The sequence below is a fragment of the Ixodes scapularis genome, unplaced genomic scaffold, assembly GCF_016920785.2.
Source record: "Ixodes scapularis isolate PalLabHiFi unplaced genomic scaffold, ASM1692078v2 PGA_scaffold2__306_contigs__length_199485367, whole genome shotgun sequence".
NCBI lineage: Eukaryota > Metazoa > Arthropoda > Arachnida > Ixodida > Ixodidae > Ixodes > Ixodes scapularis.
The window spans coordinates 179,391,064-179,403,567 of NW_024609857.1; the positions used below are offsets into that span (position 1 = coordinate 179,391,064).

A 12,504-nucleotide genomic window follows, 5' to 3' on the forward strand; every position below is an offset into this window, starting at 1 on the left:
GTCCCTTCGATATATCCCACATGACCCCAGCTGCTAGAAGCAAAATATATAACACTCACAATGTCCAAACTTGACCTAATGAGGTTTGCAAAAGAATCTTTTTCGGAAACGGGCTGCCAAGCAGTTGTTGCTGTTGTTAGCGATATTGGTGAGATATCGGAAACGAGGCAATTACCTGGGAGCTTCATGGCTGCCTTACGATTGCCTCTTTTACACACCCTTCTTCCGGCGACAGAGTGGCAGGGAGTTCAGCTTCCAAAGATAATCCCGAAAGAGGAGGGAGAACAAATTTAATATCAAAGGGAAACACTTGCGAATAGAGTAAACAAAGAAAGCAACGCAAATAATAAGAAAGTCAACTGAATTTCACGAGAACGAGGAAGGCCCTTCATTTATTCAGCTCCAACTGACGCACGCACACAGGCATGAAAATATTACAGGCACACAAACACATACACACCCACACGCAAGTACCGACGCACGCACGCCCACGCACCCGCACTCACACACACACACGCACGCGCACACGCATGCATGCGCAGACACGCGCGAACACGCAATCACGCAGGACGAAACTGACTTGCACGCATAAACACACACACATACATGCACGCAAATACATGCGCACCCACGAATACACGCCCCCCCCCCCGCACACACACACGCACGCCCACGCGCGCGCCAGTGTGCACACACAGGTTTGAGATTGGCAAGTCCTAGCTAGAACCTGGACATGCCACAGTAATTTCAAGCATGCGAACAGTTTATTGCGCCTAAAAAAAGTGTGCAGGTTGCACTTCTAAGGCTTCATAGTGATTTTTTTATTTGGAGTCACGTGTCACTATCCGTTGGAACTGTGCTAACTTCGCTCTTTTGTTCCGGCAGTTTGATGCACACTTGCTGAAGGCATACCTGTTGAGAAAGCAGAAAACGAGAGGTTTGGCATATTTCATAAACGCAACATCTGTTAACAACACTTACGAAATAACATCGCGAAAAAATAGATTTCTAACATCTCGCCTGAAAATTCTTCGAATTCGTTCGTTACAGGCGTAATCTAGACGTCTCAGATGACAAGATTTTACAAATTAGATGGTACAAGAACACTTTCACAGACTGAGCCCACGGAACTGTGGAAGAGCTAATGGATGATCAGTTTTACCTAAAATTGCAGACATGTTGCAAGGTGCATTGTATTACCGCAGTTTATAACAGATAATTGGGGCGAAACCTTGTGGAAAACTACACATTAAATTGTCCGTTTTCGTAGGATTTTAACGAGACCCACAAGCATAGAGTTAGGATGAATGCAAACATTCAGTGGGCGACCGACAATATTTCTTCCTGTATTGTCTGCAGAAGGCAAACTTCAATTTATTTGCATTTGTTAAGCAGTCCTGTATTACCTTTTGCTGCGAACGCAGCTGATCAAGCAGGGCTGTGCGCTCGTGGCATAACGAGTATCGCGCAAGCCTTCCACCCAGAAAGCCAGGGTTCGATTCCTGGCCACGGTGACGCATTTTTGTTGACTCTGACGTAATGTTCTAGTAAATTCCAGAAACGTGTTTCTGATTCAAGGTTAGAATGTTCTACACGCCGAACCTTCCAAACCGATTGTTCCAGAAGCCCACGCGTGTACAAAAGGGGCTCTGCGTGGCAAGCCGGAGTCAGTTTCGCTCCAGCGCTCAACTCTACTCTTTCGCCGACTTCGACGCCCGCGACGCTGTGCTGTTATCTTCTGTTTCCTTTTTATTTTTTGGCACAAGTTCGCCCCCCTTAAACGTTTCAGTTTCCTCAGTTATTCTTTGTTTCCACGTTTGTTCATTCATGACAATATAATACCACCAGTTCACAAAGCGACTTTGCAGGTAAAACCGGCGTACTTCATACGAAAATACCCTGCTTTTGGGTGGGCATACATCTCAATCCACGAAACTTCAATGTCTAAAGAAGGACAGGTTTTATGTTAAGCTTCTGTTGCATCTTGATTCGGCCCATACGTCCATTTAAAGTTATGTGTTAGATCGGGGCATTGTGGAAATTAGAGTGCGAAATATAAATTATAAAGTATCTTGCACATTAGATCTGCTTGAAGCAGTACTAAACACAAAAAAATAAAGACGCTATGAATATTTCTTTTATCTCACTCCTATATCTTCTTTTTATACAAGAACAATATCACTCTGCACCAAGTGCCATTGCGTCCTTTTCTCGAATATGATAGGGGGGCTCTTGAAGGCTGGTATGGTATTCAATTCTATTAAGCGAAGAATAAACGTGGTAATTGAATCGATGATTGGCGTAGTTGGTTCCTATTTTTGATATTTTCCGGATGTTAAACTTTTACCCATATTCAATCTGAGATAAGACTTTTCAGATTTAGGTGCAGTTTCGCCTTGCATATCAGTAGGAGCAATTAAAATTAATGCGTTTAGTCAGCTTTTAATGACGCCCTTTTTTAAGAGTGTGTTTGTACGTAGGTAATGCCAGTGCCCCGAAAGTAGTTAAAATATACGAAGTAATCTTTTCTAAAGACTATTATTTTGCTGTAGCTCACCTTGCTTGTTGTACCTCACACTATTACGCCATAGGACACTCTTCAATCGCATAACGAATAATAGTGTAATTTGTTTAAACAAGCTGGGAGGCGTTTATGAATTTCGTATACGCATCCTATCGCTTTAGATTATTCAAAGCAGAGTTTGTGTATGCGTCGACAAGTTAAAATTTTCAAAAAAGATATGCCTATAAATACTTGCTCCTTGACGTGTTCTAAAGACACTCCATAAAGTGAATAAGAATGGAATATTTTTTATTGTTATCTGGGCTAAATAGCATGTTTAAAGTGTTCTTTTAGATTTCGGCTTAAAGGATACGTTAGTATTATGTACAGTCCTAATCACACTTGTCTATAACGCGCGAGCGTGCGGCTTTCTCCGGGGAGCGCTAGACTGGTGGCATCCGCGGAACTAAGCTAGTCACGTGGCGCAACATGGAGCTGCCCGCTCGAGGGGTGTCGTCCTGCCCACTCCATCAGCTGGCAGCGAACGCGGAAGGCTGCTCGCACGCTTTTTACAAACATCATTAATTGCTCGAACAATAAACACACTAAAGCATGAAGGCGTATAAACGATTTCGTCATCAATCAAAAAAAAATCATAAAGCACTTTACTTTTATCGCTTATCAAACTGCAAGAGTGGGCAGGACACCCCTCGAGCGGGCCGTTCCATGTTGCGCCACGTAACTAGCTTAGTTCCGCGAATGCCACCAGTCTAGCGCTCCCCGGAGAAAGCCGCACGCTCGCGCGTTATAGACAAGTGTGATTAGCACTGTACGTACATTATTTATTCTAGGGAGTCTCGTATGGTTTGCTTACTACCGCGTGCACGACCGATAATGAGCGCTTCTTCTAGAAGATACGGGGCTACACTTATTCGATCGTAAAAGATAAGGTGGCCGAGATGACCTTGCCGAATCAATCTCGCCTTTGTTCACTCCCGAGCATTCTAGGGCGAATACGCTGCGATGTTCGCTTTTGCTGTTTCAACGATCATTCTTTCTTTTTTTTGGCTGTGGCTTAAGTTTGTCGAATAAACCTTCATTTTAATTTTACGCTTCTCGAGATTCCCTCTTTTGTAAGGAGTCTCGGTACGGCGTCTGGTGAACTGGTGGCGTGAGAAACAGTTCGCCGTCGTCGGGAGAGCCTGAGTGTGTCGGCAAGACCGCGCTGGGCTCCTTATCTACTTACTGCACTCGGTATCTGGAATATTCTACCTAGAATGCTCGGGGGCTAGCTAGCGCGAGACTGACTGGGCAAGGTCATGACGGCCTTCTTATCTTTTACACTCGGAGTAAGAGTAAACTCGAATCTCCTGGAAAGCACGAAGACGCGCTCTTCTCCGTAATGCACTCGGGAGTAGTATGTTGGCATAAAACCTGTCCCTATCTAGTGTATAGAAAGGAAAAACAGCACAAAATTACTTTTTTTATAAAATAAAGTAAGGAAAGTGGGTCTTGATAACACTTTTCATCTAGCCAAGATTGTCGGATCTGGTCTCATTAACTTTCGAAGTTTTTGGACTCATAAGACTTATCAAAGCGGAACAACAAGCAGAGACTCAGAGTTTTTTTTAATCTAAAAACAAGAATCACCTTAATAATTTATTTTTTCACACACTATACAATAGGCACACGAAAAAAGTGAATCCTAAAAATATTTATATATCATAAAAGAACACAATATTATTTCAACAGGGACAATGAATAAGAATAAGTAAGATACTAATCTTGCTTTAGTTAATTACAGTTGAATAATTATTTTTGTATGGTTTAGAAAACGACAGAGCAAACTGAATGAATAAAATGTGCAGAGCCTTCAAACATGATCTCGGAGCCAATGGCGCACAGGATTCTTATCGGCGGGTTCGTCCCACGACGTCCCGGCGCGGACAGCGCGGAGCATGAGCTCTTTTGAGCCTGGGGCATCAAGAATTCTATGAAAGGATTCGTCTCCGTTTGCGGGTGGACTAACGGAAATGAGTTGTGGGAGGTGTATTCCCCATAATAAAGTATTTTTTTATAACATTGGTTGCTTGTTTCAATTGCGTAAACCCCTTCTTTTAATAGCTCTGTTCAATTTCTTTATCCACTTTCTGCTCTTGCAATTTTCTACGATTAACACTTCCTAGCCTCTCTAAACCGCCTTTACCACCACTGTATAGTGTGATCCTCTCCCACACAGTTTCTGCATTTGCCTCGAGGTATTTGTCTTCTTTTCAGGGGGACTGGTGGTCGAGGGTGTCAACGCCCTGCAGATCGGGACGCGTTTAACGAAAGTTCGTGCTCCAGAGCCCAGGAATTATCGGTTCAATCCCGACCCGTGCCTGTTTTGATCCGAATCAGCATCGTACCAGCATGCTGTTCAGTAGGACGGTGGCCGCTGCGGGATGCATGCTAAAGACCACAGTAATAGCTGACGAAATCTGGCAGATCACCACGAGAAGCGGCCGCCGAAATGGAAAAGGTGGAGCGGGAGACGAGGCATGAGAGAAGGGGCACGTGACAGGCGCCCCGTTGCGGTGAGACGCCGAAACACACTTCTTCTTAGCGATCAAGTGTGTTTCGGGTCCTAGTAGCTGTGAAAGCTGTGCGCTGACGTCCAGTTTCCCCGAGAAACGGATCTTTGATGCTCTGTGCTACCAGATCCTCGTGCTCCAAATCTGCGACCGGGCACTCTATGGTTCCATCGTTGAACTGCCAGGCTTTGTGAGTATAGAGGAGGCTATACCACAGTCTAGCAGTGCCACTGCACCGGCTAAGTTCCTTATTTACAACGGAGACACGGAGCCGGCCTGCTAGAGACAGTGTCTCAGCTGAAACTTGGTGAAAAAAAGCAGTGCAAAGGGTGGTGCGCGCGAGCGGCTCGAGACGTGGCTTGTGTCCCGCTCAGGTCGCGCGCTGGCTTTCGCAATGCTTTCGTTCCCCAGTCTCAGCTAAGACTCTGTTTACATCAAGTCGGCCCCGATGCTCATCTTAGCCGTCAAAGTTCCTGCCGTCTAAACATACACGCAAAGCAATTATTACTCGAGGTATTTCTATCTTTTTGGCATTTTGTTATCCGGAATCTCTTTCCCGCACATTTTTCAGGCTCGCTGATGTTCGGTTTCAATGTAACTCGTCTACAGTGGGCTTTTTTTAAAAAGCTACTGGCGCCGGCTATTTTGTGTGCTCTTACAATTGCTTTGAAATGATCTCTAGATATCATCCTCAAAATTCAAAGCTACGTAGGTGCAGATTCAGAAAAAAAAACAATTTCTAGAAACCACAATTTAAAGCTCCATCGTGTGTCAACAAAATTTATGGCAAAAAGGTACCCTCCTTGCCAAAGCGCTTTACTTTACAGGGAGTCACAAAAAAAAAAATAGAAGGTTTTGTTTACCGCAAAAATAAACTAGGCATCGCCGAACGCTCGTTCTGCACCCAAAGGTAGCGCCAGAGGTCACAACCAGATGCCAAAGTTTCAGCCCGATCCAATATCTTATTCAAAAGTTATGTGATTTTCTAACAACTTCAAAGGGAAAATAGTGGCCGACGGAGTTTTCGAATACATGGGGCTCTATGGCTACAAGAAACCGAAAATGGGCGAAAATGGGCTCCATTCTCTCATTCAAGTTATCAAAAAAATCACTGATACCTTTTGAATCAGGTATCGGATCGGGCTGAAACTTTGGCATCTTTTTGTGACCTCTACCGCTACCATTGGACGGAGAATGAGCGTTCGGCCATACCTAGCTTAATTTGGCGGTTAAAAAAAAAACCTGTACTTTTTGTGACACCCTGTATTTATATATATATATTTTTTTTTGGAGCGAGTAAAGGTTTTGTAAGCTGTGATCTGTTGTTAAACTTTCTTGTTACTCATAGATGGCGTAGACGCTCTCCCGTCTACAGCGTGCCTTTTGCTCTTCGCGCCTACCATGTATCCATTTTCCGCAAGCGGAGGGCCCCGCAATATATAGTTATATTTTTTTTAGCAATGTTTTGCAATCGCTTCCGGGATCTAAATTTGTAATTTTATATCTCAACATCTACAGCGTTCTGTGGTTGCCAGCGCTGTAAATATTTGATGACTGCACTAACAATTGTTGCAGACATGATTTATGCGGAAGCTCTAGATTTTTAAAAGATCTACGTCATCATAAAAAAAAAAAGAAGCCAGAAGAAGCACGCCTCGGGACGAGGACACGAATGTTTGACGACCGCGTCCGCGTACTAAACATTTTATTTTTGGCTCTGCACTTTTCCAACTTATTACCTCTCTGAAAACTGCCTAATCACTGGACTGTGAATGTATACGCTGCGTTGATATTCCGGAGAAGACTGTGTACTCTCAAATTGCCTTGAACGGCACGGTTGGCGAAGATGGCAGCACGCAGTAGGCGAATATTGGCATTGCCGATTACGCCATCAAGAAGCGTTCGACAAAATTCTAAGCATCAGTGTTGGGGTTGTCAGTGGCTCTGTAATATCGTCCGGTATTACTCAATTTCTATTATCTTTCAACAGGTTTTCCACAAATGGTTAGTTTGTCTAAAACTTTAGTTCACGCAATAAATAATGATTCTAGTTCAGTTTGACTACTGCAGCTGCACGCTGGAATGCAACTTTATTGAACGTGTATATTATTATATATATTTTTTTCTTTTTCTGGAGTACTATTTACCCACCTTTGGGAGTGTATTGTGCTTGTGTTCAAGGAATACTGAGATGAAAAAAACAGCCCACCTGATGCGATCCACATGGCATTCCATCCGGAGCTCCTTTTGTCGTTTTATGAAACTGTTTGTTGTAATCCGGACAACAACTAGTTTTACAGATATCCAGGGTCTTCGAATCTTCTCTCGCTTCTGATGGCTTGGTAAATCAAATGAGAAAATTGAAATTAGAAAAACTTGGTTACACGTATGTTCTAATTGATATCCTGTGAAAAGCTTTGAGCTGGTTCCACTCGAGCATTTTGAGATATTTCGAAATAATTGCCATAAATAGTAGCTTTAGATTATACGCATATTCAATATATATATAAAAAACAGCTTGGAGAGTAATTTACTTACTCAAACCGATATGTGCACGCATTATCGGTTTATGCGCAGCAGTTATGAGCATCTAATAATCAGTGTATCTGAGCGTATGTTGCGTATACGGGTGTTTCAGCGAAGGCTATTGAAAATCCCTAAAAATAGGGCGGCTAAGAAAAAGATTATATATCTTCGGAGACAAACTGCCAGCGACGGCGGACGCCAGAATTTCAAGAAACAAACTAATTAGCTAAATCATTAGATAAAGTTTACTTATTAACTTTTTAAGTAGTGAGAATAAGCATATGGTTTAAATAAGGTTTATGAGCATATGGTTTAAATATGGTTTATAGGTAAATAAATTTTACTCATAAAATTACAATTTTATGAGTAAAATTAGTTTGCACACAATTTAGTTCAAGATAATGTTTTCCGAAGTAATTAATTGTATGTATATATGCATTATTATGAGATATCCACCAAAATATCACCTATTGTTAGTGGTCGGGAAACTGATACGGCCGTAACTTCATTTTTGATAGAAATAATTCCTCTTTTTCACTGATTTGAAATTTATACGTAGCCCCATTTATTTTACCTAATTTTAAACTTCCTCCGCATCTGAGTATTGCAATTTGATTTTCGCAATTTTTTATAAAATGGGGTAGAGCCTGTTTATGTTAACAAAACTAGGCTACAACCATAGGAGTTTCAAGTCTTGCTATTTTCTTGTAGAACTCTTCAGTAAAAATAACAATTGCAAAAGAGTTGTATTTTTGTAAAGTGAAACTGAGTAAAATAAAGTGACAGCCTAATTATTCATTCCTTACTTTCGGGAATATTGTATTTTATTATGTAGGTAGCTTCGAATGAATAAAGTGGATCATGTTTACGTTGAGACACAACAATCTTCCAAGTGTGAAGACCACAAACTAATAAAGCTATTGAAAAAAGGCTGTTACTGTTTAGCGCTAAACCTTGAGATTAAAATTAAGACACTTTAAAACTTTGATTGTGTACTTTTCAAAACCTCTATTTCCATTTCGCTTGTTCTTTCCCGCCATTTGAGTAATGCAGCTTTACGTAACCGGCGACCCGTCAAGCTACCCTACAGCTTTTCTTCCTGCCTCCTGTTGATCGAATAATTTGAAAACAAGTGCATAATTGTGTTACATTGCTATTTTTGAGCTACTACTGTGTCTGAACAAGACTATGCATTTTTAAAGACTTCTTCTTAATGAAGGTACTAGTTTTAAACTTTTCAGGGATTTTGTTAATTTGCAAAACTGATACTGTCATATCTAAATGCATCGCCTGGAAGAGGAGCACCACACAAAACTGTACACTTTGGTCTGCGTCTGTGCCTGCCGTTGACAGTGTGAGGCACGATCTCTTCGTTTTTCTCAAGAAGGAAGCTATGCCTTCAAAGTTTACAAGTTAACATGCACCACTAAAATTTCTATCAAATAAAAATCGAAATATCTAGTTTTTTTTCTCCTGCATTTCATTTAAACATTATCAATACTTTTGGGATGAAATCTTTAATGCAATCATATACACCAAGCAGTATGAGCCTTTGAGAAAACACTGAAATTACCATAAGGAATGCAAAATAGCAATTGCGCAAACAACAGCAACATTATTTGAGGACCTAAAATATTCTTTCTAACAAACTTATAAAGTTTAGGATAACTATACATTGTAAACGAGCGACACCCGTTTGCTTTCGTTGATGATCACGTTTTAAAAATTGGAGATAAAAGCGCACAATTGTTGAATACATTTATAACTCAGTAGCTGCATACTTACACAATGATATCAAACTGTTCAAATTGACATCATGTTTTTCGCCTTCACAAAAGCGATTGATAGAGCCCCTTATCAGTGCCTCATTGAAAAATTAACAGTTACTATAATTTATCCATCCATAAATTATGAAATCACGAAGTTCCTCAAGAATCGCTCGCACTACACGTTCATTAGCAACAAGATGCCTTCTAAGTTATCTTAAACGTAGTGTAGTCCAGTAGTGAATTGTTTAGGCCTATTATAATTTTAACATATGAATGACTTAGCAAATATACAGTCATCCCTGTGCGTTTATCCGAAGATGACTGCGTCATTTACATATCTATCGGAAGCCCAGGTGATCAAGTTGCGCTTCAAAACGACCAAACCATTACCGAACAGTAGTGTCACGAGTGACAGATGAGCATCAACATGAATCAATTTAAGTTAAATAAAGTGAAAGCCGTTTACAACTCCCTGTAACGCCGAATTGGAGCTCAGCTCTTGAGGAGGAGGAGGGAAGGGTACTGAGGGGAGGGTAGACCCCTCCTCCTTCTCCTCCTCCCCTCATTATTTAATATGCTCCGGGGGGGGGGACCTGACCTTGGGGGAGGGGTCACGTGACCTCGGGGGGAGAGGTGGTAACGTGACCTCGGGGGGGGGGGGGGGGTCACGTGACCTTGGGGGGTCACGTGACCTTGGGGTGATTTTGGGATGTTGAGAATTGTACGCCGTTCTTACGGGCAGATCGAAACGGAACACCGTGATAGGCTTCGCGAAAAGTGCCACTAGCTTTACTAACCCAAGACATGAGAGTGACACAGGCATGGTCCTGCTCGGGAGGGGTTCGGCGTGTAGAAGCGACGACTTTTTGGGCCCGCGGGGGGACGTTGGGATAGGCTTTCACGCACTCCTTGCTCGTGCACATCACTCAAGTACACCGTAGACACGAGAAATATTTTGGTCGGTAAAAACCTGATTGGACGTGCAAGAATTATCGCGGCGTGCTAGACGAGTTTTGACGGGAGATTTTTGACACGGACCCGGAGGAGTACCGGAACTTGCGTCGCGTCAGCCGAAAACGTTTCTGCCGTTTCTCTCACTCGTGTAACTAGGAATCGGGCGACAAAGGAAATCAGAAAAAACAAACAAAGGTGAACGTTGTACCGTTGTCAAACTAAACACTTTTCAATTCAATCTCCGGCAAATGTCCGGGAGTTTAAAGGCGTTCAACTTTATGAGCTCCCGCGTCAGGGGTGGAGCAACACCTCCTAGACAGCTTTAAAGCATGCGCGTTACGTCACATGACGTTCCATTCGGGAGTCCCGCACCGGACCTAATTGGATGCCATTGCCGCGTCAGCGTTCGCGTGGGACTAGGATAAGAAACGAGCCCCACGTGAACGCTGAGGCGGCACTCGCATCCAATCAACGCCCATGCCGGACACCCGGACGTGACTTTACGTCACGTGACGCGCAGGCTTCTCTGTCTAGGAGGTGCTGGGACGAGGCGTGGATCACAGGAATGGGTGACGTGACGGTCACGTGGTACGCGGTCAGCGGAGTGGCGGCGAACGACGAGCGTGGGACCTCTACTTCAGAGCAGTTGTTCGCAGTACCTGCGAATCTGACTAGCTTTGAAAGAAAAATCCTTTGCATATCGAAACAATTAGGGTTTCTTCCGTACGACACGCCCAACGACCAAGCTGATTCCCAGGAAGACGTCGCCGATTCGTCGCCCCTTCTCCTGCCCGAACACACAACGGTTGTCTAACGAACAAGATTTAGCAAGAGCTTGAGAAACGCTGAAGGTCGAACACGAAGTTCCTCACTTTTGCGATTTTTGTGCAAGGTGCGTGTTTTTCGGCTGCTTCGCACGGCCGGAAAAATGAAGAAAAGAAAAAAGAAAAAAGAAAGCGCAGTAACAGCGTGCTGAGATTATTACGTTGAAGATCGATTTGAAGTATTATGGAGGCAAACCAGTTATAGAAGAACTGAAGAAAGTATTTTAACCCGGGCTTAAGGCTTATTCAGCGATGTGTGATTTAGAAAAAAAATCTCTTGAGGTTTAGGGGTAGTTATAGTTTCAACCTCTGAAAGAGTTATGTTAGAATAACTCCCGGAGCAATGACAAAGATTTGAAAAGTCGGTTCAATAATTTTCTTGAAATAACTGGCAAGATAACAAACAGATGCAAAAAAATACCAGCTACTGCAAAATTGACCTACAAAGATATAAGGCTCTTCTAGAGACATGCCTGGGATATAGCCTAGCACTGTAAGGTTAACTACAAATGACGATCTTAAAACTTTATCAAATGTACAAGATACTGAGGGTGATACCGTACTAGACCCAATTGGACACTCAAAACATCGCTAAGAAGATGATATGGAATTTGATTTATTTGGTAATAAATCAAAGTTTGATTCGGACCTAACTTCAGAATCTGAAGAAAACGGTGGTTCGGGAGGGCCTACGACCAGCCTAGGAGTGTGGCTGTAGGTAACGTAAACGGTGATGGTAATCAGATATTAGTTTTGGTTAGTCTTGATTCCAACAGAGTTTCTGTATTGCTTCGCCGAACGTATTGGTAGCTTATTAAGCTTGCGAAATAATATTGCCAGAAAGAACCTGCGAAAAAACTCAGTTCCACTCATTAGATATTACAAGATATGAGATGCAGGTGTATCCACGTGACTTCCAGCAACTCTGTCGTCCTCTACGCTTCCTCTTTCTCCCCAGGCCAGTTTCAATTTCGGTTCCGAGTAGTTGCGTTCTTTAACTTTATTTAAAATATACGTGACGCGGTAGAAAAATACTGATTGGAGAGGTTTGACACCATAAAAAATCCACGGCAAAAAGTAAAAAAAAAAAAAAAAAATTGAGGTTTTAGTGTTTCTTTAAGGTGCGCTTTATATTTTTTCAGATTATTCTTCATATGGCAGCGTCACGTCATTTCGTAATTGCGCAGGCCTCCAGACACTTCCTTTGAGACATAAGCTTTCCTGACTACTCCTTCGTTATAAGATATATTATCACCACCCGAAGGGGAAAATGGTACAATTCCCAACATTCCGAACCGCATTTCCTCCCAAGTTGACAATGTGCGTGAAATTAAAGTTTTTTGTGCTTCTTTTTT

At 42.5% G+C, this 12,504-nt stretch overlaps 1 protein-coding gene across 1 annotated transcript in view; it reads right to left on the minus strand.

The window, feature by feature from the left end:
- Window positions 1–788: 788 nt before the first annotated feature.
- The window catches only part of LOC115318118, a 44,153-nt gene continuing 32,437 nt past the window's right edge, over window positions 789–12,504 (minus strand). The window contains exons 10-11 of the mRNA XM_029977831.4: window positions 7,286–7,414; window positions 789–912 (exon numbers count right to left, since the gene is read on the minus strand). Of these exons, the coding sequence (XP_029833691.3) occupies window positions 832–912; window positions 7,286–7,414 (210 nt within the window). The 3' untranslated portion in view covers window positions 789–831. The remainder of the gene's footprint in view (window positions 913–7,285; window positions 7,415–12,504) is intronic.